Raw genomic sequence first — 26,430 nt, forward strand, 5'->3', positions numbered from 1 at the left:
CTCCAACTCCCTCCCTCACGCCTTGATGCTCCTGCTCCTGCTCCTGCTCCTGTTCCTGTTCCGTCCTGAAATTCTCAAATCCCGTCTCTTATCGCACATGTCAACTATGTTTCATTCTTCGAGTGATTAAAGGAAAAACATATCCCAGCTTGTGACATCTCCGGAAGCATTCTGTCGCTTCAGCAAATCCCCACCCCCTCGCAAACAGCAGCGCTGCCTTCTGCTATCTGAAACCTGCTCCTCCTCCAAAGCGGCTTCTCGCCACCTAGACGAGGGTGAGAAAGCAACGAGAGGCGACGGTGCTGTTAGCAAGGAGTGCTAGCGAGAGAGAGGGCAATAGATAGAGGAACAGGGGAGGGGATGAGTCAGGAGGGAGGACGGGAGTGACCTCCGTGGTATGAGAGGTGAATCTCTTGATGTACTTCTTCAACCAGTTTCCAGGCCTTTTCATGCCATCAGCAGGAGGAGGCGGAGGCAGAGAGGAGGGCGACTTACCTGAAGACCGTCCACCACCAGTAGAGGCCCGTGAAAACAGCTCCTGTCAACAGCACTCCGAAGCACGTGATGGTCGTGATCTGCTCTTCGTTGTCATCATCCTTGCCTTCACCCTTACCTCCTTTTTCTCCTCCTCGATCTTCTCCCCTTATCATTGGTACCTCTTCATTTTCTTCCTCCTTGTCCTTCTTAGCCACTGCCTTCTCATACTGTGCCTTCCTCCTCTCTCCTCTCCATCATTTTCTCTCTCACTCCTCAACATCCTTGTCTCCCTCCTCCATTTTTCACACACTCACCATGATCGCCTGCACCGCACTCGACGCGACGAGAGAGGGAGCGACGCCGACGGCGCTGATGGCCGCGTTCTTCTGTACCCAAGAAGTTGCCATGGGGACAATGTCTTTGACCACTTCGATGAGGATCTCAACAGTGATGAGGAAGATGATGATTTCCTCCAGTCTGCTCGCATGCTTGTTCTGCAACTCGTCCGAGAGAAGGCTGCAAAGGCGATCAATATCAAAATGGTCTTGTTTTTGACATGATTCAATACATCATCATCATCATCGTCTTCGTCATCATCTCCATCATCATCGTCATCATCACCATGATCGTCATCGCAACAAACCAGCAAACTCATCAGACCTCAGCAGCTCTCTCACGACATCGACGCGGCTGTTCAGAAGCTCGACGCGCGGGCTGAGCTCGAGGTACTTGTTAACGAGCCGGTAGAGGGGATCCAGGTCTGGATTCTCCCAGCACACGTCGGGAGTGTCAAGAACGTCAGCGTACAGGTAGATAGTGTGGCGGTCGAGGATGAGGCGACCGTAGGTGCGGGCAATGTCCCTCTGACAGAAACAGCGTGAGTCAATGCTGTTAGGAGAATGGGGATGAAGAGGAGGAGGAGGAGGAGGAGGAGGAGCTGACCTGACTCTGGCTGACAATGTCGCCCTTGGCTGCCAGCTCTGCTGCAAGGCCTCGTGTGTCTTCGATGGACTGCTGCACAGACTCTGCGAACGCGGCGAGCCGGGAAGACTGAGCGAAGCCGTGGGAAGCTGCCAACTTCTCGAGAACAGATCGCTCGAGATCTTCGGTCCTGCCAAGAAAGCGATGAGAAAACTTCACAAGGTGTTTACAACATCATCTCATTCATCTCTTACAGCATCATCTCATTCATCTCTTACAACATCATCTCATTCATCTCTTACAACATCATCTCGTTCATCTCTTACACCATCATCTCATTCATCTCTTACAACATCGTCTCATTCATCTCTTACAACATCGTCTCATTCATCTCTTACAACATCATCTCGTTCATCTCTTACAACATCATCTCATTCATCTCTTACAACATCATCTCATTCATCTCTTACAACATCATCTCATTCATCTCTTACAACATCATCTCATTCATCTCTTACAACATCATCTCATTCATCTCTTACACCATCATCTAGCTCATCTCTCACAGTATCTCTGGCAACATCGACCCCTTGCCTCTTACCGTTTGCTGGGCCGTGTGGTCAGGATCAGTTGGTCCTCGCTGAAAACGTAATCGAAACCCTCCCCATAGGTGTAGGAGAAGTGATCTTCTTCAGGCTCTACGTATCCCTGTACCTCACAGAACCTCAGCACAGTGAGCAGCTCGAGCTCCTGCTCCTCGTCCAGCCCCCAGCACACCACAACGCCATACGGAAATATGAACGCGTCCCCCTCCCCTTCGTACGTTGACTCCCCGCTGTCCTGATCGAAGCGGGAGCCCGTTCGCACGTGCAGCACCTTCCCTTCCTCCATGAACTTGGCGTTGCCTCTGCTCCACACACGCAGACGTCGAAATGCGTGCGGCATGTCGAACTCCTCGGCAGTGCAGAAGGTGTTGATTGTTCCCACGAAGTCCTCGTACTCAGCCTTTGCTTGGTTCAACGCTCTGTACTTCTTCAGCAACGTCTTCCTCCGGCGCAGGGTGGCCATCATCTTCTTGTTGATGTCTTGCAGCTCGTCTTTGATGTTCGCCAGCTTCATGTCGCTCTCTGCTTGGTCTAGATCCAGGGAGGCAGCAGCTTCAAGCGAGGTGGGCTTCCTTGACGGCTCAGCATCCTGATTTTTGACCATTCTTTCACCATCTTGATCTTTCATCTTCACACAGGTTTGAGGCAGTATGGCTGGTCTGCTGTAAGCAGGTGCGCTCCACGACACTCGTTGGTTTTTGTACAATGCCCTGAGACTCGGCCGCCACGAAGGAATCATGCTCATGGTTGGGAAAAGAGAGGGAGCGAAACACACAACATTCTCAAAAAACAGAATTAGAAAAACGCAAGCGCGGAAGGTAAAGCCGAATAGCTGATGAGAAGTCATCTCCTCGATGCAGAAAGTCCTTCCTGACCAAGGAAACTCAGTCATTTCAGCACCCCCTGCATACCCTCGAGATGGTGGGCACGGCAGTGCGACCTCTTTTTCAGCTCAGCATGCGAGTTTTTGCAATCGTGCCTACCTTTCCACATCCAATCTACAAGAGGCGATGCTCTTCTCACCTCATACCTATCCTCTCCCGACTCTGCTCCCGCATGAAAAAAAACTTGTTTCCCTTTTTGGGTTCAACCATGCTAGACGCTCGCATCTCGAGCATCCATGACCGGATCCTCAAACCCAAGGGATTACATTCGGTTCTTATCTCCTGTCCTCCTTCACTTTGTCTGTTTCCTTTCTTCATCGCCCCCCTGCCTCGCGCTCCCTTGGACCACCTCGGCCGCTGCCTGCATTGCTAACCTTTGCCGACCACCCCACCATGTAGGATAGAGATCTTCAATATCACCCCACCCTATCAAAAGCATTCTATGCTGTCTCACCCTCCTGTAAATACAGTACAGTACGGTTTCTGATACTAATTAACAGTACTACCCTACCCACTTTGCGGGTTCTGTGGTACCCCACCCCTCGTGTTGACGCTACCAACCCCCCTTCCATTCCCTAATAGGTAGCAGGGGAATCAATGGGGGATTTCTTTGTGAACTTTGAGACTTTGAGACTTTGAGACTCTGGGCGTTACCAGAAACTTCAGACTGAAACTTTTATATTAACTGAAAGTGTCGTACTGTTGCGGTGGCATGCAGGAAGCGGCGGCTATAGGGGAAGTAGTGCATCTCAGACGGAGGAGGAGGAGGAGGAGGAGGTCGGAAAGAGAAGAAACATCAAGGAAGGAGCTTTCCAAGAAGAAGCTAGAAGCTGTCTGTATCAACTCTTCTAGTGCAGCTCCTAGTGGTGAATTTGCAGCCGTTTGATATCGAATACTGGTTGTCAGAACTAGTTCTTGGATATAGAGACGACGTGCGTGTAGCATAATCTTTGTCCGGCATCTTTGTTTTGGTATTCAGCGTCTTTTATTGTTGCAGTTTTTAGCTCTCTTGAGGTGGTTTCTTACGCCATGACAAACTGCAACGCCACTGAATGACTAGGGGTCAATCATACTTTGGTTGAATCACACGCACACGACTGAAGGTCCAAACTTTTAAATGGCAGCTTGTTGTCTTGTTTAGAGCTCAGATGAGATCTCGAATACTGTGCTGTCACTTGAGGGAGAGGAGCTTGAAGAAGAGAATTCATTTCTGCGAATTTGAAAGCGAATCTGCATGAATTTGATTTTATTCTTTTGGAACAGGATGAAGATCCATGCACTTTCAATCTCTAGGTGGAAGCATGCGGACGCATCGATCAAGGAACCCGTGCATCTCTGTGAGCTACAACTTCTCTTCATGATTCTCCAATAACAAGTGTCACAGGTTATGCGGTGGACGTCAGCCAGCTGAGTTTCTTTCAAGTATCATCTTCATTGACTCCTCAACGTCTCTCACGCTGAATATGTCAGAGAGGCACTGTGAAGGAGATCACAGCTCTTGTGCTTCGGACATGTGTAGCAAAGACTAACCCCGGAGATTACCAGAGGCTGGAGCATGAAGGCGAGTCTAGGGAGATTCCCAGGTTTCGTTGACTGACTGGCATGGCAGGAAACTATATTTACATCATTTGTCGTCACAATGGCATCTCCGGTCGGTCTAACCTGTGTGGAGGTTGTTTGCATGATAACAAGGCTATTCTTGCAAACAGGTGTCTGCATCACTGACTCGGAGTACCCTCAACGGGTTTACTGTCATGTTTGTTGATTTACAGTCTGACAAATTGACAGGTCGCCTTTGCGATCATCACGAAGCTCTTAGATGACTTCACTGAAGCAAACAATGGAAAGGTGACTCGCTCGTTTTCTCTGCTGGACAGTCCTGACTGTCGACAAGTGGTCGGAAGACAAGAACGACAATTGTATGTCCTTTCCAGACCTTGAGCAGGTCAAGTCACAGAGTTTGACATCGCCGACCTGACGCTTTGCTCGCAAAGGCTCTTGTCAAGTACCAGGACCCTGCGGAAGCCGACAAGATCACCAAGATCCAGAGGTGAGAAGTCTGTTAGAGCGAGCAAGCACCTGATGGACTTTGAATCAGAGAACTGGAGGAGACGAAACAGGTTCGTTGCACTCGGGATGGTGAGAATGCAAGTGTAAAGCACCTGGTGCAGGTGTTGTACAACACTATCGATGCTGTGCTGGCGCGTGGGTGAGAGTCGTCGGACGTTGGACTAGGTTTGAGTCTCACGGTTGTGCAGGGAGAAGCTCGATGATCTCATCGACAAGAGTGACTCGCTGTCACTTCAGGTGAGGGTTGAGCATCGGGCAAGATGGTAGCGTGACATGAACTCCGGTAGAGCAAGAAGTTCTACAAGACGGCGAAAAAGCATAACCAATGCTGTGAGATTATGTGAAAATATCTGACGTGTTCAATGAACCTGTACAAACGGCAACTTAAATACTTGAAAAGTGTGCCAAATAGTCCGAGGCTAATCTGATCGGACGCTAATCACCACGAGTCCGATGATCTGTGGCCGGGCCGGCGGCGAGCGGCATGCGGAATCGGAACACGGTGACTGCTCAGCCTGACGCTGAGTGCTGAGTCACGGTTGCTTTCGCCGGGGAGAGCCCGGCGCCTGCGCCGCCGGCCGGCCCCGCCGGCCCGGTACCCGGCTGGGCGGGCCCGGGGCACGTTGATTGAATGCCGCTATCCGATCGCGCCGTCAGCCTTGCAAGTCGCCCCCGGGGCAGGCTGCCGTGTCGGACACTCTGCGGCCCGACACGACTCGGCGAGTCGGGCCTCGGAAGCTGCGGCAGTGCGGCCCGGCTGACGCTGGTGGTCGGAGCCTGGAAGTTCGGGTGACAGTACTACGGTAAGTTGGCCGGGCCGGGTCTGGTCTACCATCATTGCAGGTTCTGCAGTCTATTTCCGGCGGAGCGTCACTATGGGCGAAGGTGGCTGTCGTGCCGGTGGTGAGGGAGGGGAGGATGGAGGGGACAGAGGAGGGTCATGGTCAGCAACTTCGTCAGCAGCTGGAAGAAGAATCATGAGAGGTGTGGTCCTTGCTTGTAGCGGCCTTGTCTTGTGTGCTCTGTGCACTACGTTGTGGCTGAATGGAGGTGACAAGTGGAGAGGAGGAGCAGAGTTGGAGGAGCGTTTGCTAGGCGGAGTTGTGAATGATGGGGGGATGAAAGACCTCACAAAGAGCATGAGAAGGGAGTTTGCGAAAGAAGATCAGGAACTTGAGAACCAACTGGGTGTGGCGAGATTGCCTCGCATCCATTCAGGTCTGGGGTCATCAGAGATGGCGTCGTATCTCAACTCAGATACAAGTGGAGGAGACAGAAAGAAGGCCGCAGAGTACAGACTGCAATTGAAGTATGCACAAGATGACAAGGACTTTCATTCCTCCCGATTAGCAGCTTCCTTCGATCAGTCTGGAGATCCGTTGAGTGCACTTTACATGACCAAGTATCGAGCATTGAACTCAGCGAAGAAGGGCAGCTCGTTGTTTCCTATGCTTTATGCTGTTGGAGAGGATACAAACCAAGAGGGAGGCGAGCGTTCTGGAGGAGTGAGAGACGAGGACTACCAGGCGATCCTGCAAGGAGCCAACAACGCAGCAGCGCAACTGAGTTTTCGAGACGAGCTCAAGAGCGACGAGCAGAACTCGAGAGGGTACATGAAGAAGCTGGAAACCGATTTCCTTCAATCTCAGAACAATGGACCAGGCTTTCAGTCCCTCCTTCAGCTGTCCCGTTTGCGAAGTGACAGGCCACGATACCCGTCATACGACGACACCATCACATCGTGGGCGGATAGACGAAGCTCTGAGGGCTTGTCTGGTAACATTCCTCATGACTCGAGGTATCTGATTGCCCTCCATGATCTGGTCTCTCCTCTGACTGCAGTGACAGTCGCGTCCACTCAGAGTCTCGTCTCGAGGCTCGAGCGCCTTTCCAGCAGCTCTCGATGGGTATTGGGTCTACAGGGGAAGGAGAAGAAGACGGAAACGCCAAGGACTGGATTGTTGCCATGGAATCTGATCCCAAGTGCAAGAAAATTGTGGAGCAGATCAGGCATGGAATTCTTGGGGCTCTGCTAGACGATTCGACAGATTGTCTGGCAAACAAGAAGAAACCCAAGGCGATGTGGCCGTTCGGTTCACCCGGTCCCGATGCGATGCCCTTGATGTCTGCTACTCACTTTTGACTAGGAGACAAATGGGAGGTTAAAGATCAAGGGGTGCAGGAAAAATCCAACCTTCTGGTAACCAACCGCAATATCCATAATTGTTTTCGTATTTTTGACTCGGCACGTGTAGATCTTGGCGGCAAGGAAACTGGAGAAGGAGAGAGAGAAGCTGAAGGATGCGGATAATGAGAAAGAAGAGGCCAAGGTTCCCGCTTTGTTTCAACGTGCTGCTCGTTAATGACTCGTCGTGTCACAGCGAGATGCGCTCCAAGCCGTCAAGACCGAAGGAGCCTTGCAGGTAACGTTGGAGCGTTCAGATGTGAGCCAGTTGCCCATTTCGCTTTCAGGCTCAAGTGGATTCACTGTATCATAATGAGAAGAAGCAGAGAAAAGATTTTGCAAACGTAGCCAAGGTGAACTGTGGGCTACCTTGTTACAGGTTTACTGACTTGAGATATAGATGGCGCAGAGCACTGTACTGGTGGAAGAGGAGATGATAGGTGTTTGAGAGTGACAATCATGTGATGAGCGTTCTGAAAAAGCTATAGGCAAACTGGTCAAAGCTCTCAAGGATGAGAAGCAGAGTGTCTCGGAGATGCAGCGGCAGAATCTGCTCCAACAATTGGCTCTTAAGCGATTGTAAGGCTAATCTTCCATCTTTCGTCCGCTGACTCAGATCGCAGACATCAGTCGTTTGAGCATGGACATCAAGGACAGAACGTAAGACTGTTAGCATTGATTATAGCTGGCTGACGCGATATAGGGCGAATGGTACATCCCTTGGACTAAGCAACTCGCATCCGCGGCACAAGCGGCCCGTCCCTACTCTGAAGCTTAAATATTCTTTGCATATCATGTGATGTATCTCTCAACTTCTGGTGTACCGAGTCTTTATACTAGAAACATGGACATAAGGAAATAAATATTCAAACTTGACAGTTCACTGTTATCCTTTGGCGACTGGTATGCTATCAGACTTTGGGATTGGCGATTTCCTCAGACTGTGCAGCCTGAACTACACCGCTAGGAATCTCACTAGAGTCCTGTTCGTGTGTAGATGTTTCTCCACTATTACTTTTCCCAAACCTGAAAGGAACAGTACTGTAAGGAAAACGACAAACCAAACTGAAGTCGTAAACCCCGTTCCCCCCTCCAGAAGCAGAGAAGCAAAGACAAGAGTTGCAGACAAGTACGTTGGTGTTTACCTACTCCACGTACTTTTCCATTTTGGTTCTCCGGGCCCAAGAGTCCATTCAGAGTCGTCGTCGTATCTTCCGTAATGTATGTCATCTGGAAGATCTCGTTCTTTCCTCTTTTTTGCTGTGTTGCTAGGAGAACCAGTCTTTCCCTTTCGCTCGGAGTTCCTCTGTTCATCAACCTTCTCCAAAATTTTTGTTTCCGCTTGGCTCAAGTTCGAGTCCATCTGCTTCGAGGAATTGGGAGGATTCCAAACACATGAAGATGGAGCAGAGGAAGTCAATTCAAGCTCCGAGTTCACTGAGGAGTGACGATCTTCAATCGATGAAGTCCCCGATAAATCTTCTGTCGACTTGGGTCCACTCTTTCCAGCTCCTGTTTGTTTGGGAGAAAAATCCGAAGGTTGCGCAAACTGAGGGTCTTTGGCAGTAGTTACGTGAGAGCTTTCGCTTTGTGTGTCCCCAGTGCCCGGTTCACGTTCGCTTGGCTCGTCAATATTCTCCCAGCTCAATTGCTGAGTGACATCTTTTGTGGTGACAGATCGTGAGGACTGAGACCGGGTCTTTAGCGACCTCCATGCTTCGGAAACCCACACTTCTTCATCGACGGGTGCTTGTGGTATGGATGGTGGATAGGAAAGTCCATAACTTTCAGAAGACTTGCTGTTTCGCCTCGTGGAATAAGCAAGGTCTTGTTGCATATTTACATTGTGTGGCATATTCACATTCTGCGGCATGTTTGGGATACCAACAAATGGACCAGTCGCATATGCATGGAGTGGATGGTCGAAGACACCGGCACCAGGATCAGCCCTGAAACGGTATTGATGTTGATCTCGTCTCACGTAGCTGTTGGCACCAAGTTGATTGGGAGCATACGCAGGCTCATCTGCACCTCCCAACGAATATTGTTCATTACTCCTGCCGTCGGAGTCCCACTTTCTGTGCGCACCATTCCAGTCAGCCATGACGGGGATACTGCCCTTTGTGCTGCAATCTACCTATCAGTGTCTTAGGTAGACCTATCAGCGCCTTAGGTAAAGCTATCAGTGTCTTCCTTGTTACTCGCTCGCTCGCTTGCTCGCTCGCGCTCTAACGATAGCGCATGATTGAATTCACTGCCGCTTTTGCGCTTCTCAAGGCCATAGAAGTGGGGGAGGTATCAGGAATTGCAGGGATTGAAACCAAGGGGTTCATCATCCGGCCTCATTGGAGGTAGGGGTGGTACACCCTTACAAATGGACCCCTCTCAAGCCCAATCGTTACATCCCCCTGCACTACTCAGACCCCTACCGTACAAACTCCCCAAGGTTAAGAGCCAAAGGAACCCCCCAGAACATATATCTGCTAATGCTTCGAGTACCCCACCCCCGTTATCACTCTTGATCAACTGAATATCCCCTTTTTATCTCATCATTTCACTGATAACCCCACCTACCCCTTGAATCTACGTAACTTCCCTCTAGATGGCCTCACTTTCTTGCCTCCCCTTCCTCAAGTTTCTCCCCTTTTGCCTCTTGCTCTGACCGCCATCCCCTGCCCTGCTCGAAGGGTCCTCAGCATCCCTGCAGGACCACCCCTACCTTTAGTCTGCGACTCTTATAGGGTCCATGCCGTGACCATGTGAATGCCATGGTGGGGCCGTGACTTCACTAAAGAAAAGCACTGGTCACGATCATAGCATGAATACCACCCTTGAAAAAAATCATTTTCGTATTTCAAAAACTATGTATTAATCGAAAACATGAGTGTTAAAATTGGGGTAAACCAGGGGAAATTCTATAATGTTGTAGCCGTCACTTACATTCGCAGTAAACTTGGGGATCGGATCAGAGGAAACTACCGTCCCCCCCGAGCATACTTCAACCCCTCATCCCCATCATTGACCAGTCAAACCTCAACCAGCCACGGCACCGAAACATCGCCCGGCCGGTTCGGCCCGGGAGTATCCGACAAAAGTATCCGTGAAGTTATTCACAAGTATCCGGGAGGGTATCCTTCACGGTATCCGGGAGGTGTGCGAGCGGCAAGAAATGGCGGGAGCGGGAGTAAGGCGAGAGAGGAGCTTGGGGAGATGAGGGAGTGAGGCATGAAGATGGTTTGAATCTACTACAGGGTCTAAGAGAACGATCGCCCCGCCCGACTGCCTATCCTCCTTTCTCTCTCCCGTGGGTCTCCGACGTGAAGCCTGAGCTCTGTAGCCTGCTGTGCTTAAATCGCTCGTGGGTGAAAGACTGATAGATCAGAATCCCATCGACTTGCCATGGCGAGCTCTTCATTCAACTCCTCCTTAGCTAGCAAAATGTCTCTAAATCTCAACCGTGTTCATGGCGCGTCCTCGGCAAGTGCGACGTCCAAGTCAGGAGCGGCGCTAGTACCGAGGACTACACTGTTTGATCATGCTATCCTCCCCGTCCCTTCCAACATGCCAAACGTCAACCAGCTCTGTGAGTTTGTGGCTCTGAACAATGGCGCGCGAGCGGGGATGGCTCAAGAAACCTCTATCTCACTGACGAGCTGGCACAAGTATGCCAAGGAGAGCTTCAAAATGGATACAGGGTATGCGCAGCTGGTGTTTGACATCTTCTTTGATAGTATGTGCGAGGGAAATGCGTCAGATGCTTCCACGGTCTCTCCCGCCCCCTTCGCCCTGTTCTTGTATGTGCTTGCAGTCTACAAGGATGAATCTTTGATCGGGGGGACACCGAGGGCGTTGCGAGCGGACATTGCATATCCTCAGCTGACAGCATCGGATTCTCTTTCCCCTCGCTCTTCGCAGCAGCTCTCCCCTAGAACAGTGGTCTCTGGCAGCAAGGCGTCTGAGTTGGAGAAGAAGCAGATCAGCTTCATCCAGAAGAACGTCAAGGAGCTGTTGCATATCGTGTCAGGCTCTGCATCTTCAACGCATGTCCATCCCTCGCAGTTTGATGCTATGGGGGCGATCCTGATGGCGCCATATGGAGTGCCTCAAAGCAATCTCAGTTCTCTCGTGCCCTTCTGGAAGGGAAAGCAGGAGCTGGTCAGCGTCTCCGATCTTTGCTCATGGATCTCCGAGTCGCTGCCAGTGCAGGAGCAGCCTTCTCCTGCACGGTTTCACTCTTCCGCTTCCTCTCCCACCAAGGTCCATGGCGAGAGCTCTGTCATCGAGACGGCAGCAGCAGAACGTTCGGGAGGCTTCATGCTCCACAACATATCGCGATCGACAATCATCCGCTCTTCCCAGGAGCTTGTTCCCAACGCTCCATCGCAAGAGCAAGCATGGCAGACCTCTCAGCAGAAATGGATGAAGATTCAGAACTGTTATGACTCTTTCATCTACATCACGGCTCCCTTGCATCATGTTGTCATCACTGGCTGCGTCAACTGCACGATCTTGATCGCTGCTGCTAATTTGGTGACCATGGACAACTGCGAGAGATCAAAGTTCATCTTTGGGTGCCGAAGGCTGCACGTGGCGAACTCTATTGATACAACTCTACACATCTTGACGAACAGACAGCCCGTGAGTCTTGCCTTGCATTTCTTGTCTCCTTGTCACCCCGATGTGGCAGATTCTTCTCGGCGAGAACCACGACCTGATAGTGGCTCCTTTCAACGCCCTCCTTGCTGACTGTCTTGCCATGTGGAGGTTTCTTCAGATCGATCGATCCAAAGTGATTGTGGCATGTCGGAAGCCTGCAGCATTGATGTCATACGGCAGAACCGCTGGGCGGAGGCGTTGTGGATCTCTCGGAACGCGAGTGGGATCGTCTTGACTGGAGGAGGTGATGATTGCTCCTCGAGCTTCTCGTCTCACCAGCCTGCAGCCATTCCTGGATTCTCGCAGATGCCCCCTCAAAACTTTTTTTGCGTCACCGTGCCGTCCAACCAGCCCCAGCCTTCCTCCATCGTCGCCTCGCAGGTTGTCTTATTGGTACTCTGGGCACTGCTGGAGCTCAAATAAGCACAGGCCAACCCCTGCCCTCTGCCTCCTAACTACGCGACTGCCCTCCAGCAGAAGCACAAACAGGTCAGTTTGCCCTCTCGTGACCTGCCGCTAGTCACGCAGCTTGACAGGTGCTGGACTTGCGCAAGGAGATCGCCGACACTGAGGCGGGCGCCGGCAGCACGAAGCAGGCGCTACAGAAGGCAATACAGGTGAGAATGAGGGTCTGTGAAAAGGGTGAGGAGGCTGAGGGCGCATGGCAGGCCAAGTTCAAGGAATGGCTCGTGAGCACGGGAAACATGCGGCAGGTGCAGGACCTTGTACATATGGAACATCCGTACTCGAGACCAGAAGGTGAAGCAACTCAAATCTTTACTTCTGTGTAAGAACGATTGATACCCATGATCTTAACTTTCGATTATGGTCATGCTAACTTTGATTGACAAACGACCTCTTGTGCTCCATGTTTCCTCCTTTGCATTGACTTTTGCTGTTCGTTAATCTCTGACTTGTTCGTTCTGGTAAATCTTAATGACTTGTGCAGATGCAAAGTCGTGAAGGGCAGGAATGATTGGCGAGGAGGGCCCGTTGGAATTCGCTACTACCTGATCTCCTTGAGTACATTGAGCTCCTCGACCACAATCCTTTCCCACTGTCTCCCCCACTTCACTCATTCTCTCGCTCCCTTCAGTCCTCGTCCTGGTACTCCAAGTCATCGCTGTCCGAGCCTGCGTCAGCCTCCTCTCTGGTTGCTTTTCGAGACTTCTCCTCCTTCGCCAGCACCTTTCAGGCATCTCACGACTCGCCTTCCCTCCCCTCTACTCCTTCACCCACCGCATCGTACGCACGCACGTCGTCGCTGTATCCTCCCACCCCGGCCGCGTCAAGAATAGCCTGACAGTCTCGTCATCATGAGCAGCATCACATGCTCTTACCTTAGCCTCCACGTCATCAAGAACAGTCTTGCCGTCTTTCCTTGCCGTGTAATCGTCGAGCGACTTCACGGGCTTTCTCTTCACCCCTGCTGCCTCCAGCTCCTTCTCGTCTGCCACGTAGTCGGGGATGCAACCCCAGACCTCGACCTCCTCGAACTCAAACTCGGGGGAGGAGGAGAGGCAGGGCATCTTGCAGAAGGAAGAGCAAGGAGCTCGGCACACCCCTCGTTCCAGCATGGTGTCCACGTAGATGCCCCAGAAGTCCTTCTGTCCTCCCATCCCCAGCCCGTTGGAGCAGGAGGTCAAGTTGGTGGAGAGCCACATGAAGTTGTTGTTGACGTTGCTGGCAGGGAAGATCTTCATCCTAGGGGAGGAGGAGAACAAGAAACATCGGCCATCCCCATAGAACTTGTTGCTCTTGTGCCAGGACACTGAGGCGAACCCTCCGAAGACACACCCCAGTTTGTCCTTGAAGATGAGCAACGTTGGACCCCGGAAGAGGATTTTGGACATGAAGCGCGAGAAGGACTTGCCGTGCTTGACGCTGCTGTAGAGCTGTTTCCATGGCTTCTGCACGCATGTGGGAGGGAGTTGAGGGCCGAAGATCCAGAGCACTTCGTCTGAGAGGAGACGCGACTTGCGAGCTAGCCGGGGAACATTCCGTTGCCTCTTGTGCATGGACGAGTCCTTGGCAGAGAGCAGGAAGGCCGAGCGGAGGAGGTCAGGAAGGAAGCCTTCGGTGTCGACCTCTCGCTGTAACCAGTTGTCTCCTTCTTCTCTTGTCATCTCGTCCCCTTGAACCTCTTCGAAAGCGTTATCCACGCTAATGTCTGCAAGTCTCTCCGCCAGCGCGCTGACATTCGGAGAATCAGAATAAAGGATGGAGCAGGAGCAGGAGCAGGAGGTTACGGAGAGAGGCAGGTAGGCAAGGGACGTATGGTTCTGCAGGCCACACCTAGCATTTCCATCATCTGGCAGTGAATGAAAGGCGATGGTCTTATAGAGCTCTCGCGCTAGCTGTCAATTTGCCAGTCAGTTGCTACTAAGAGACAAGCTTGCACGTAGACCTTTCTATTGATAGTCTTCGAGCCTTCAAAGAGGACCGAGAGTGAGAAAGATCTCCTGTCAAATCGATCTGTGGTACAGACCCTACCGAGCACGAGAGCTCAACAAGAAGCGTCAGGTCCGCTAAGTTCGAGCATCGACAGTCACCAGTATCGGCCATACTGAAATGCATCAGTTTGGATCCCGCGCTACCCTTGCTCTCTGACACTACTTTCCGCATGGCGGCGAACAGACTGACGGCCATCCGTCAGTGTGTGGAGGAAAAACTTGTGAAGCAACCGAGATGAGAGGGAGGGAGGCAGCTTGAGGGCCTCGCGGAGGGAAGTTTCATCCAAGTCTTTCTGCTGCCATGCGTCACATCAGCATGTCTCTCATCCTCGCGTCAGATCACCTTGCCCGACAAGGAGACAATGCGGGTGAAGTTGTGCTTGAACGACGCCAGCTCCTCATCTGCATGTCGCATCAACACGCGTTGACAGTGAAAGCATGCTCGAGAGAAGCTCGCCTGTTGCTCCAGGTATCGCTGCTGCCCCTCCCTTCGTTCCTGAGTTGCCCATGGCGGTATGACAACGCCTGCACAGTTACAGAGATGGCGAGGGGAAGGAGAGGAGAAGGAGAGAGAGTAGGGCAGTGGAGGAGAGGGCAGCGGAGTGAAGGGGAGGGGAGGAGAGGAGAGGAAGGGGAGGGAGGGGGAGGGAGGGGGTGGGAGGGGAGAGGGGGGAGAGGGGGGAGAGGGGAGGGTCTAGTGGCAGGCCACAAGTTATCAGAATTTTGTTGGTTTCAAGTTGAGTAAAAACTTGAGCATGGCGGCGCTCTAGCAGCAGGTGCGAGCGGGAACAACCATGTCGGGGAATGCGGCCATGGCTGAGCGAAAGCTGAGGCTGCTTGAGCGAGCTGAGGCAAGGATTGCCAAGGTAAGGAGCAGAAGAGTTGAGGAGGAGGAGGAGGAGGAGGAGGAGGAGGATGTCATGTTCGGAGTTGGTGCAGTGCGGCATGCGTTGAATTGCAATAGCTGCCGGGCGAGATGAGAGGAAGCCGTTTGCATGCGAGAATCGATCTCCTTGCTCTCCTCGGCATGTTATCGTCATTCCAACGCCATTGCCTATGTCACGTCCTCGCATGCGCTGGTGTGATGCTTCCCCTCCTTGTACAGCAGCAGATGTCAGACACATTGGCGGGTGTGCGAGAGTTTTCGTGACGAGGAGGAGACAGCAGCCGGATTGAGTTTGACATGCCATGCAGCAAAGAGACAAGGACAGAAAGCTGTCGCCAGTAGAAGAAGCGGACAAGAGGCTCAAGGACGTCGTGCGTCAGGTCACCCAGGAGCGACACGTTGCTACCGTTCTCGAGGTCCCTGGTGTCTGCGGGCGGGGAGAGATCTGACTGAGGGATCAGACGCTTTTGTTTGTTGCTGATGTAGCGGAAGAGCATGCGCTGCCTGAAGATACTCTTAGAATGATCCCTTCCATCCTCTCTGACCACATGTCGCACCCTGTTATTGTAGCCGACGCTCTGCTGCTTGTGGGCAAGGCAAGCAAGCGTTCTCTCGCAGACCCGAGCACGGAAGGGCTGTGGAACGTGTTTGTCTTGAGCTCCATCGCCTGCACCCGCCTGCACAAGCATGAGGCGACGTTGGTGAGCAACGGACTGTACGCCATCGGGCAGCTCGCCGAGACGTCGCATCGCATCAAGAGCCAGGTGGTTTGAGGTGCCGTCGGTGCCTCGTGACCGAGACGACATGGCAGATAGTGGAAGCCCAAGGACTGGAGACCATCAACGGGTCGCTCAGGCTGCATCCTCACGACACGTTCCTGCTCTCCAACGGCTTGCTCGCTCTGTCCGCCATCTGCAACCTCCCCCTCCAGTCCTTGCAGCTCGGAAAGGGGATAGCGAAACAGGCATGGTGACTTGCGATGCTTCTCGCCTCTGACGTGGGTGCGAACAAAGATCATTGCGGATGTTCAGAGCATTCAGCACACGGCAGAGTCTCTCAACATCATGACTACCCTGACGGAGTTGGAGCCGCTACTCGCACATGATCCTGTGCTCGCCCGCTCTTACTGTGAAGCCATAGGGGCTCTGACTGTATCCAACACCGCGCTATCACACGACAAGGTGAGAAGTCCAGCACTCGACGAGGGAGTGACGAAGCAAAGCAGTGTGTTCGACTCGCCTCCAAGATCAACGCGGTCATGTCGACTAAGTTTCACAGCATCCAAGAAGAAGAGGAGGCAGAGGCAGCAGGCGACCAAGAAGACCTTTCGAATCAAATTCTTTCTTGGAACCTGGAGAGCTTGAAACGCAGTCGCGTCTCTCCGTACGACAACTGGGTGGTGGCGCATGGAGCTCTGGTACGGCCAACAAGCCCTCTCCTCCTTGACTCGTTGCCCCAGGCGCTGGGGAGGATGGTCCTCGTTCCAAGCACGCATCGAGCAGCTGGAACGAGCAAGAGGTTTCCGTACGTGACGTCAGATGCTCAGAAGCAGTCAGCAGTGCACGAGGCGGGGGCCATGGCGTTCCTCTGCTTCGCTTTGAAGGAGTTCGAGCACGACAAGGATGTGGTGCTGACGTCAGTCTTGGAGTCGCTCAAGCACCTCCTCTCCTTGCACCAAGACAACCAGAAAGAGTTTGTCAGCCACCAAGGGCTGCAACGGCTAACCCGCTGCCTCGAGCTCTGGTCAGAGGACCACGCCTTTCAGCTACAAGGAGCTCGAGCGTTGAAGGTAGGTCATGTGGGCTGGCGCCTTGGCCTGACGGTGAGCAGACGCTGTTGGAGGGAACGGATGGCATCAGGAACGGATGGGTGTTGAAGACTCCTAGCGGCCGAAACAGCGCCAAGTTGGTCATCTCAATCTTCACTTACGAGGCGCAAGAGTACGGCACTCCCGAGGATTTGCAGGAGGTGCAAGAGATGTCTAGGATGTGGTTACCAGACAACAAGAATCAATGAGACCATCGTCAGAGGCAGGTTGCAGTCTCTTGCTCTCATGGCTCCATCTCTCTCAGAAGTTCTTCTATCTCATGCTTGTTCCTTGAGATGATGGCTCCTATCTCCGTGATTCTAGATCTGTCTCTTTTTACTGAGTCTTTCCTATCCTGTAACAGTAGCATTCAATAAAAGCTTGTATATCTCAGATGATCACACCTTTTCCATCATAGAGTGAAAGTTCTTCCTTTCGTTTGTGACGATCTTATCTTCTAACCTGCAAACCAACTTCATGCGCTGCCAATGGTCTGGTTCAACTCACCCGTCAATCTTTCCAAGGTGGATGTCATGGGAAGTATTCATGGATGCGAGGATGAGCTCCTTGTCTCCTAGAACCATGGCTGCTTCAGGTGTCAGCTCATCCAGTTGTCCAGCGGCAAAGTGCTCTAGCTCCTCCTGAATCATCTGCGCATTCAAAGGATCACGAGGGGCAACCACAGACTGCAGGAGACACCCGTAGCGAGTTCTGATAGAAGTTGTTCTCGAGCTCACGCGCTTTTGAGAAGAATTCGTTCTGTGCTGACTCCACAAACTTGTTGACTAGATCGCCATATCGCCGTTCGAAGTCTAGTGGAACATCAAGGAACCGCAGGGGAGAGCAATGACGGAACTAGCAGCACCTGATAAGATTTGATCATCATCTTCCATCTGACGCAACTCGATTTCCAACAAGTCATCGTTGAGCTCCAACTTCCATCACATAGTTAGCAGAGGTTTCATGGGATAACGGGACACAAGTACATTGCTCTCTTGTAGTTCCTTGAGGTAGGCGACAGCCTCTTCCTCCCTTATATTATCTTCTTCCAACTGTCGGATAAGATGTTTCTTCTTCAAGTTGAATTTGTGTACAAGGCTGATAGAGGCTTCATCTACAGGCCAACGCTCACTCAGCAGAAGAAGTCAGCAGAGTGCACCTACCTTTTTCCTCTCTATTTCTATTCAGGGCATTTTCAAAAACGCTTCTTTCATTTTCTTTCTTGACATTTTCTTTGATTGTGTTTTCAATGAATTCTTCTGACAACAGCCTGCATAAATCTTTAGAAACTTCTTTTTGCAAGGAAAGTTGCACCTGAACTCATGTTGCAACTCGTCGATGACTTCAGGCCAGAAAGTAAGATTTTTGAGTTTTTCTTGCTCTGTGTCATCTTTCAACATTTCATCTAACAGGGTGTTGATCCCTTCTAAGTTTGCGTCCTTCAGCTGTTGTTGTCGCTGATGTAGTTCCTCTACTTTCTGCATCTCTTCAGCTTTCCGCTTTTCTTCTTCATACACCTCAAACAATTCATCTTGAAAGTGCTCCCTCGCACTTTGAACCTGATCAGGATCAACAAGTCGGTAGTCCACATACACAATGTCCTTCAAGTGGGCGATGATTCTCATGTGATATTCTGGATCCTTGCTGCATGGATTCCCTTGCATGTTTAGAATTCGTAAGTTCGGAAAAGGTCGAAGGTAGTGAATCGCATTGACAACATCCGTGATTTGATTGTTTCCTATTGATAGACAGTTCAAGTTCGTCAATGTTTGTAAGTTCTTCAATCGTTCGATCCTGTTATTGAACAGACTGCTCAGAAGAACCGTGGATTTCAGGAGATTTGAAATAAACCCAAATTTTGAATGCAAAACAGAAAGCAAGTCAGAAAATCATTGTTTCCACTCTCATGAAACAAAACAAACCTCAAATCTGTTAACTTGATGAGACTCTCGAGCCCTTCGATCGTTCCAATGTTGTTGAAAGACAAATCAAGCCATTCTAGGTTAGTGAGATGAGAAATATTTTCAATCTTCTCGATGATATTGTTGTCCAGCTGTAACTTTACCAGGGAGAGTAATCCATGAAGATTGTCGATCTTCAATATGTTTTGGAAGCTGAAGGTCAATGCCTAAAGAAGAAACTGAATACCACAGGACACGAAAACGGTCGGCAAGCTACCTGTATGTCTTCCAATGCAGTCTCTTGTTTGAACTCTCGCTTCTTGTCTTCAGATATGCTGATCTCTTCCACTGTGGTGATGCAGTTTCTGATGAGCTCCTCGTCTATCACGTTGGGCTCTGCCAACTCCAGGGCTTGCGCCATCGTCAACGCACTCCTACCCGGCCTTTACCCACCTTACCACCAAAGCTACTGGTGATAGTTGAGTGTTATGGTGTTCAAAGGTATAAGATTCTCTAATTGAACAATTAGGTCCATTGACTATATGTTTGAGTAGACCCTCTTATCCACCACCCCCTGACGTCCTTACCCCTGGTTACAACCTTTGGCCGGGCAGTTTGAAATCCGGGAGCCCGAACTACTATGATCCGAGTGTCCGGGCCGGCCGCGCACTGCCGTTTGCCACGGTGACTGAGGCCGCCGCGCCGGCCCACTGAACCGCTGAGTCCGGTCACTGAGTTCAACGGTTGCTCGCCGACTGAGGGCCGGCGCAAGTTTTTATTTTCAGTACCTTTGAGTAAAGGCGACTCAGTGCATTCCATGGTATTTTCTAATGCCCAATTATAAACTTATATCCTTTTAACAAACACTTGTACCTGTTAATTTGATCATAAGCATACAGTTTTTAGTCAATTTTGTACCAGAATGATTTGTACCACTCAGTACTCTTTTATATTCGTTTTAAGCATTTGAGTTCCGGCTTACACGCCTCTTGGCTGCTCTCTGCCCTGTGTACCGGTATGTTTGTCTGATATGAAGGGGGTAGGGTTATTCGTATATTTCGATACACGCTCATGAAATCTTATTAGTGTCAGCCATTGACGAGTGTAGTAAATCTAGCCAATAAGTATTTTTGTTTTCAAATTAAGGAGTCGTATGCCAGCTAGCAACGGCAATCTTTTTTTTCTACACCGGTTGTTTTATATGGATACCTACCCCATGTCTACAGGGTGCCACCGAAACACAGGTCCCCTTGCCCCCGATCAAAGAGCAAATAATTTTCATTAAAAATCCTGAGATCTCCATAGCAAACAAGTATCCCTCCCCTCCTTCCATGCTCTTCTCCCTCCCTCCCTCCCCCCCCCCCCTGCTCCCCTCCCTTCCTCCCTGCTCCCTCCCTGCTCCCTCCTCCCCTCCCTCCCCGTTGCTTCCCTTTCCCTTGCGCTCCAGTTATAGACACCAAACAAATGAATCTTCACCGTCGTGTATCAGCAACAAATGGAATTCAGCGAAGGCGAAGGCAGGAAGTTTTCGATACATTCTTGGAGCAGGAAGAGACTTGTGATGAGTCAAAGACACCTGAAGATTTGAAGCTTCGAATGATCCTGCATACGTCAGTTGATGATCGAGACTTGCCCAGGATGTACTGGAAAAAGCCAGGCAGTAATTTGAATATCATACTTGAGCCTGGCACAGGGGTTCAATTTCAGTGTGAAGATCACAGGGGCGTTGAAGTGAATCGACTGGGCATGATCAAATTGCTGCACTCAGATGCACAGGTTGTCGAAGTGTACATCATGTACAATCGAGTCCTCTTGGAACATGTAGACGAAACCATTATAACTAATCGAGTGCCCTGTGTGGCCCTGAAAAGAATTTTGAACAAAGTTGGAAACCGTGATTGTTATCAATCAATTTACAAGGATACGGATGAAATAAATGCTATACCAAAAATGTGTTTCTTCAGCTTTCCTTGCATGTTGGAGCATGCCAACGATGATCTCCACGATAATTTCAGAGTGCATGGGTATATATTTTTTCATGAAGACGACATCGAAAATAATAAATACTGTGAAATCTCTCACTTCTCGATTGCAAACCTGGCACCACTCGTTAGACCTTTGAGAAGAAATTTTGTTTGTTGTTTTCCATTGATTTTCGTTGCTTTCGATTGCTTTACAATTTTTGTTTGTTGTTTTCCATCGCTTTACGTGTGACATGCTCGATGCTCGTCACAAGCCATGTTTATGAACTCCGAAAACCTCAGCATCTTTTCGCTGCCTGTTTCACAACCTCGGAATCATCGCCGTCTTTGTCCAAACCTACATCCGCAAGATGCTCCTATTCGCTTGGGCACCCGCTTGTCTCCATGCTTCTCTTCCCCACAACTGATAAAAACATTACATTCGCAGGAATGATATTCAATGGAGACTCTACCTTATGTCTTAGCTCGCTGGTTCTGATACTGAGAAGTCCTGAGGGAAGTTCTTTCACATCCGGCATTCATGGCGTTGAATAGTTCATCGATCTTACACTTGCGATCTATTTGCAATCAAGTTGCCTACACGACTGACATGCCTTATGCATATGTGCTTGGTTGACACAGAGAGGAGGAAGAATGGGTCTTGTAGAATGCCAACCAAAACAACAATAAATTGCCTAATCAGAGAGATCCTTTACGAGAAACAATCTTGACACCAAACAACTCTACAGTCAGAGATGTGCTCGAAGCTCAATCATACGAAAGAGGGTTGTGGATGCTTGATCACCAAAAACGAGCAATTCTCCATCTTGCAATGATCATCAAATGGATTCGAAAACAGCCCTAGACTCTGGAATCCATGGCGATGCTGATTCCTACAGCTTCCTTTGAAAAACAAGCTCGAGCTGTTTGAAATGTCGTCTTGCAGTATGCCGCAAAAAGTACAAACATTCACACATGATCCAACCTTGGATGGCCTGGAGCTTGAATACGATGAAAGGGCCATTGGCTGAGAGCCATCTGGGATTCAAACAGTCGCCGCCTGCCCCGGCGGGTGCGGATGCAGCAATGGGGGAAGGGGGAGGGCAGGCGATTTGGTTGTATATGCACCCCCCAGGCGTGTAAAAGCGTGTAAGGTCAAAAATAGTTTTAATGTTTGAAACCTTGTTTCAAACATTAAAACTCCCTGACCGTACCTCCCGGTGACCGTAAAAGTGTGCTTGGATTCATGCTGAGTCTTACTCGAAAAGAAAGTCTCCCGTCGTTGTAATTCCGTCAACAATGTAACAGGCATTCGACTGTGGGTCTTTGATTTGTTTTGAGGATGACGGTGGTGTTGCGCGAACGCAAGTACCACGCTTACAGAAATTATGCGATTGGCCCGCGCCCATAAGGACGTCAGGTCATGACACTTCACAGCGACCGAGTGCGATGTCGTGCTCCATGCCAGGGCCACTCCTTGTTGATCGAGCGGTCACCCTCGCCAGGTAAGTATGAGAGCGGTGTGCCCCTCATCCCCGCTGAGCTCCCTGCCTCACCGTCATGTCTGCCCTCGATGGCGGGCAATTGAAGGGGAAGGAGGGGTGGGAAACGCAGGGGATTTTGGGGGAGAAGGTAGGGTACAATTTCAAATCATAAACTTGTTTGTGCACGGCAGATAGTCGACGGGGAAGCATATGCTGTTGAATGCAAGTGGACTGGAATGCCAGGAACAAAATCCAAGCTTTTGAATGTGTTACTCCTCCAGTCAGGAGCTCTTTACGAGGATGCCCAAAAATGCACTCACTTTGCCTGAGCAAAGCGTTGAAACACTATCATTGGATTGGTATAAATGGCGAACAAGAGTTGACGGTGATAATACGAGCGAATATCTGAAAAGCCAGATTGTGTATTAACTGATCCACCACAGCAAATTCTGAAGATTACACGAACTTGAACTATAGTCCTCCGTGGTTTGATCTGGCTTGCTATGTGGCACATCATAGCGTGACGCTCAAGGTGGGTCACAGTTGCATGTGGATTAGATAAGCTCTCTATCTCACAGTAATTCTCAACTTAGACCACCAGTGGTCACTGCCGTGCTGTGGGCAAGACGAGGGATTCAGCGATACAACAATCATCTGTGCCATCGAGATCGGATTGCGATCTCAGACTGCCACTCCGCCTGGGCATTACAAATTAGGAGGAGCTTTAGTATTTCGTGTCGAAATGTGACTTGCTGGCGGAGTAACCAATGGTCCTTAGGTTCCGATGCGTACCATGGTAGCAGCTGTTGGGATCCGATGCGTACCATGGTAGCAGCTGTTGGGATCACCGATGCCCGATAGACACAACTTGTCCGACCGGAATGTCTCGCTCAAGGTCGCGAGGCTCGGCGGCGGCTGTGGTGAGCAAGCTCCACGTTTCGGAAGGAGCAATCTTGAAAAGAGCTCAGTTGAGTTGCATGATTTATAGAAAGAGCCTAACCTAAGTGATGAACAGCACTGTCATAAGTCACTGTGATGAACAGCACTGTCAGCGTCGTGCGGGTCCTCCTCCAGCATCGTCGATCAGCTTGTGACACCAAGCCTTGAAACTAAATTCGTTCAAGGGAGGATTGAAATGTTGTCGGAGGATTCTTAGGTCAGCGTTTCACGCGTGGCCCAGAGGTCCAGATTCCCAGATCCCGTGCCGGGGTAGTACTAATTTTACTCAATAAATTTGAAATAATCTGGACCATGTGGTCGAGTTTGTCAGCAGGAGTTGCACCCCCACAGGGGCCCACCGATAGAATCCGGGGGGTGGGGTACTGTCCGGACCGTCAATGTGCCTACTAGCCCAAGCTCCATTCTATGCCGCAATACAATTCCTAGTCTCAACAGCAAGAGGTACCATCCAGGTCCAAGGTACAAGACATAAATGAATGCTGACAGGATTTCAATTGCGGTGACCACCACCGTCTCAAAACGACGGACATTTGCTACTCACATGCTCGAGATTTGACTAAATACCAATCCGCACATGCTTGATTCGACTGTGGGTCTTTGATTTGGTTTGAGGGTGACGGTGGTGTTGCGCGAACGCAAGTACCACGCTTACAGAAATTATGCGATTGGCCCGCGCCCATAAGGACGTCAGGTCATGACACTTCACAGCGACCGAGTGCGATGTCGTGCTCCATGCCAGGGCCACTCCTTGTTGATCGAGCGGTCACCCTCGCCAGGTAAGTATGAGAGCGGTGTGCCCCTCATCCCCGCTGAGCTCCCTGCCTCACCGTCATGTCTGCCCTCGATGGCGGGCAATTGAAGGGGAAGGAGGGGTGGGAAAGACAGAGGACATTGGGGGTGGTGTACGCAAACAGGTGTTCAGATGAGCCAATAACGGTGAGTGAAGAGCGTACCACATGACGACGACGATGGACGATTCAACACCCAAATCAACGTGACGACAAGTTGTAAAAGTACTCGACTTGATTTTTTTGGTCCACTTCTTCAGTTTCATTTGAGATGAACTCTAAATGTTGGCACATAAATGCCTCCATATACTCTCACTGAAGCTTCATCTCTATCTCGAGGGTGCGGCATGCCATTTCCCAGATTAGTCGAAGGAAGCTAAATTATCTGAATATCTGATATGATGTCGAGTTGAATGACTTTTTCGAATCAATGTTTGAGATCAAAGGCTCCTTTTCACGTGGCGCCAAGCCTGGAGTACAGACTGTGTTACCGAAAATTCCTCTCTTTTTTTACCTCTGTCTTTTATTTTCAACACTTCAGGTTCAGAAGCTTGTAATCTTATCATTTCTGCATCGCAATGATGTCTTGGTACAAACTATGTCCATGGTTCATGAGCTATCAAGCTGATGAGCAGTTCGAAGCATTTTTATGAGGCGGAACTATCCCAATAATGTAGCACAGATGCTGTTGGGATGAGGAGGATGCAGGCAGTGAATCTGAGCTTCTTTGTGTACTGCATGTGACAACAGCCGCGGTAGTGGGAGCGAAAAGCTCCATTTTCACTTTGTTGGAGGTATGTATCATTGCATAGCACTTATGCTGTGCATCACACAGGCAGAACGTGCAATACACCGTGTGTTAGACGCGTGCTCTAGTAAAACGAAAGGCAAGAGTGTGCTCGCAAACCCAGTACACTGTTTTTCCGGGCATCAAGTGGAGTATTCTCACACACGGTTAGACAAATAAATACCCAGTTGTACAGCACCAGACTGATGGGAACTTGGGTTCCGATGCGAACCATGGTAGCAGCTGTTGGGATCACCGATCGCCGGTTGACACAAGTTGTCCCCACGGACCAGGCTCGAACGTTTTGAGCAAGCTCGCGGAAGGAGCAATCTTGAAAAGAGCGCGGCTCCGTTGAGTCTCCGTTGAGTTGCATGACATATAGAAAGAGCCTAACCTAAGTGATGAACAGTGCTGCTGTTGACATCAATCGTCGCGCGGGTCCTCCTCCAGTATACGTGCTGGATGCCGTGGTAGTTGCAGCAGCCAGGTCTCTACCCCTTGATGCTCCCGATAGAAGAGGGGTAGCCTTTTCTGAACAACATAACCCCAAATCTGCTATTGAATTTTGCTTTAAACTGAAGGTGTTCAGGAGAAAATTGTAATGTTGTCAGTCTCAAATTCATTCAACAGTATTGCTCACAGAATTTCTTCATTTCAACATCATGTCCTTTCGTAGAACTGAACGCCGACAGCATGTCATCGGATTTCCGATGCGTACCGTACCGTGGTAGCAGCTGAGCGATGGAATTCCGCATCAAACTAAATTTGTTCAAGGGAGGATTGAAACGTTGTCGGAGGATTCTTATTTCTCGAGTACTACATTCCTTCTCACGGATGATTACCTTAGTGATCGCAATGTGTCAAGTTCTGTAGCACACAAGCACAAAGTCGGGGCTGGTCAAGACAAAATCCGTCACCAACTGGCTTTGGACCTGGAAGCTTTAATTTGTTTAGAGGATGACGGTGGTGTTGCGCGAACGCAAGTACCACGCTTACAGAAATTATGCGATTGGCCCGCGCCCATAAGGACGTCAGGTCATGACACTTCACAGCGACCGAGTGCGATGTCGTGCTCCATGCCAGGGCCACTCCTTGTTGATCGAGCGGTCACCCTCGCCAGGTAAGTATGAGAGCGGTGTGCCCCTCATCCCCGCTGAGCTCCCTGCCTCACCGTCATGTCTGCCCTCGATGGCGGGCTTTAAAAGAAATCTGGGGTCCTCCCGAACTTTTCTTGGTTAGAGCGAGAACGGTATAAAGAGTATCAAGGTATGTCTAATTTACTTATACCTGCACCTATGAAATATAGTGGGCATACCACGTACATAGGGCCCGGTTCTCAGCAGTTGTACCGTTTCTTTTAGTCAAAGACCGACACTTCGCGGCCAGCATGATGTAAGTTGGGGGAAGATGATGCTGATGAGGATGAAATACCAGTGAAGGTATTGAAAAGACAACAACTGGGCAAGACAAGTCATTGATATGGCTCAAGTCAAACTGTCTGCACTCTTGTTGCTTTCTTTATTTTGGGGAGAGAGATGTGGCGTACTTGCCATAGCTGACTGAATTTGTACTCACTTGTTTATAAACGGATGTGTTGATGGGGGA

At 50.3% G+C, this 26,430-nt stretch overlaps 8 protein-coding genes across 8 annotated transcripts; 4 read left to right on the forward strand and 4 right to left on the reverse strand.

Annotated features, from left to right (window-relative positions):
• Window positions 1-491: 491 nt before the first annotated feature.
• Window positions 492-3,271, reverse strand: GUITHDRAFT_160493 (hypothetical protein; the record flags this gene model as incomplete). The annotated part of the gene is made up of 6 exons (XM_005841612.1): window positions 3,262-3,271; window positions 2,000-2,873; window positions 1,420-1,588; window positions 1,138-1,340; window positions 792-993; window positions 492-575 (listed from the first exon to the last, which is right to left on the reverse strand). The coding sequence occupies exons 2-6, from the start codon at window positions 2,848-2,850 to the stop codon at window positions 492-494; spliced, it is 1,509 nt and encodes a 502-aa protein (XP_005841669.1). The 5' UTR covers window positions 2,851-2,873; window positions 3,262-3,271.
• Window positions 3,272-4,148: 877 nt separating this feature from the next.
• Window positions 4,149-5,341, forward strand: YKT6 (the record flags this gene model as incomplete). The annotated part of the gene is made up of 12 exons (XM_005841613.1): window positions 4,149-4,224; window positions 4,272-4,309; window positions 4,358-4,448; window positions 4,497-4,538; window positions 4,597-4,631; window positions 4,676-4,735; window positions 4,782-4,832; window positions 4,882-4,937; window positions 4,986-5,007; window positions 5,059-5,096; window positions 5,146-5,194; window positions 5,245-5,341. 12 exons carry the CDS (start codon window positions 4,152-4,154, stop codon window positions 5,299-5,301), a joined length of 612 nt encoding a protein of 203 aa, XP_005841670.1. The 3' UTR covers window positions 5,302-5,341.
• An 851-nt stretch (window positions 5,342-6,192) lies between these two features.
• GUITHDRAFT_99347 (hypothetical protein) lies at window positions 6,193-7,920 on the forward strand (the record flags this gene model as incomplete). The annotated part of the gene is made up of 10 exons (XM_005841614.1): window positions 6,193-6,755; window positions 6,806-7,050; window positions 7,105-7,157; window positions 7,213-7,287; window positions 7,339-7,380; window positions 7,430-7,495; window positions 7,543-7,582; window positions 7,631-7,721; window positions 7,766-7,802; window positions 7,846-7,920. The coding sequence occupies 10 exons, from the start codon at window positions 6,193-6,195 to the stop codon at window positions 7,918-7,920; spliced, it is 1,287 nt and encodes a 428-aa protein (XP_005841671.1).
• A 37-nt stretch (window positions 7,921-7,957) lies between these two features.
• Window positions 7,958-9,442, reverse strand: GUITHDRAFT_149828 (hypothetical protein). The gene is made up of 2 exons (XM_005841615.1): window positions 8,288-9,442; window positions 7,958-8,168 (listed from the first exon to the last, which is right to left on the reverse strand). The coding sequence occupies exons 1-2, from the start codon at window positions 9,244-9,246 to the stop codon at window positions 8,054-8,056; spliced, it is 1,074 nt and encodes a 357-aa protein (XP_005841672.1). The 5' UTR covers window positions 9,247-9,442; the 3' UTR covers window positions 7,958-8,053.
• A 1,138-nt stretch (window positions 9,443-10,580) lies between these two features.
• On the forward strand, window positions 10,581-12,761 carry GUITHDRAFT_99349 (hypothetical protein; the record flags this gene model as incomplete). The annotated part of the gene is made up of 8 exons (XM_005841616.1): window positions 10,581-11,780; window positions 11,830-11,931; window positions 11,979-12,042; window positions 12,085-12,179; window positions 12,228-12,287; window positions 12,335-12,415; window positions 12,467-12,557; window positions 12,748-12,761. 8 exons carry the CDS (start codon window positions 10,581-10,583, stop codon window positions 12,759-12,761), a joined length of 1,707 nt encoding a protein of 568 aa, XP_005841673.1.
• A 129-nt stretch (window positions 12,762-12,890) lies between these two features.
• Window positions 12,891-14,133, reverse strand: GUITHDRAFT_160496 (hypothetical protein; the record flags this gene model as incomplete). Its single annotated transcript, XM_005841617.1, has 4 exons — window positions 14,094-14,133; window positions 13,139-13,991; window positions 13,038-13,097; window positions 12,891-12,986 (listed from the first exon to the last, which is right to left on the reverse strand). Exons 2-4 carry the CDS (start codon window positions 13,922-13,924, stop codon window positions 12,891-12,893), a joined length of 942 nt encoding a protein of 313 aa, XP_005841674.1. The 5' UTR covers window positions 13,925-13,991; window positions 14,094-14,133.
• A 2,911-nt stretch (window positions 14,134-17,044) lies between these two features.
• GUITHDRAFT_160498 (hypothetical protein) lies at window positions 17,045-19,266 on the reverse strand (the record flags this gene model as incomplete). The annotated part of the gene is made up of 10 exons (XM_005841618.1): window positions 17,045-17,299; window positions 17,349-17,406; window positions 17,452-17,594; window positions 17,644-17,756; window positions 17,810-17,879; window positions 17,931-18,058; window positions 18,108-18,214; window positions 18,259-18,738; window positions 18,867-19,072; window positions 19,123-19,266. The coding sequence occupies 10 exons, from the start codon at window positions 19,264-19,266 to the stop codon at window positions 17,189-17,191; spliced, it is 1,560 nt and encodes a 519-aa protein (XP_005841675.1). The 3' UTR covers window positions 17,045-17,188.
• Window positions 19,267-20,305: 1,039 nt separating this feature from the next.
• Window positions 20,306-20,857, forward strand: GUITHDRAFT_149830 (hypothetical protein; the record flags this gene model as incomplete). The annotated part of the gene is made up of 1 exon (XM_005841619.1): window positions 20,306-20,857. A coding segment is annotated over exon 1 (440 nt), but the record flags the coding sequence as incomplete, so codon positions are not given.
• Window positions 20,858-26,430: the final 5,573 nt, after the last annotated feature.

The sequence above is a fragment of the Guillardia theta genome, assembly GCF_000315625.1.
Source record: "Guillardia theta CCMP2712 unplaced genomic scaffold GUITHscaffold_2, whole genome shotgun sequence".
Taxonomy (NCBI): domain Eukaryota; class Cryptophyceae; order Pyrenomonadales; family Geminigeraceae; genus Guillardia; species Guillardia theta.

What these genes read in the sequence shown, in the direction of transcription:
- GUITHDRAFT_149828 (XM_005841615.1), bottom strand. Translation starts at nt 9,246, where the DNA reads ATGGCTGACTGGAATGGTGCGCACAGAAAGTGGGACTCCGACGGCAGG. An exon ending in TGGAAAAGTACGTGGAGTAG is followed by an intron (nt 8,169 to 8,287) that starts GTAAACACCAAC and finishes TGTTCCTTTCAG; the next exon opens with GTTTGGGAAAAGTAATAGTG.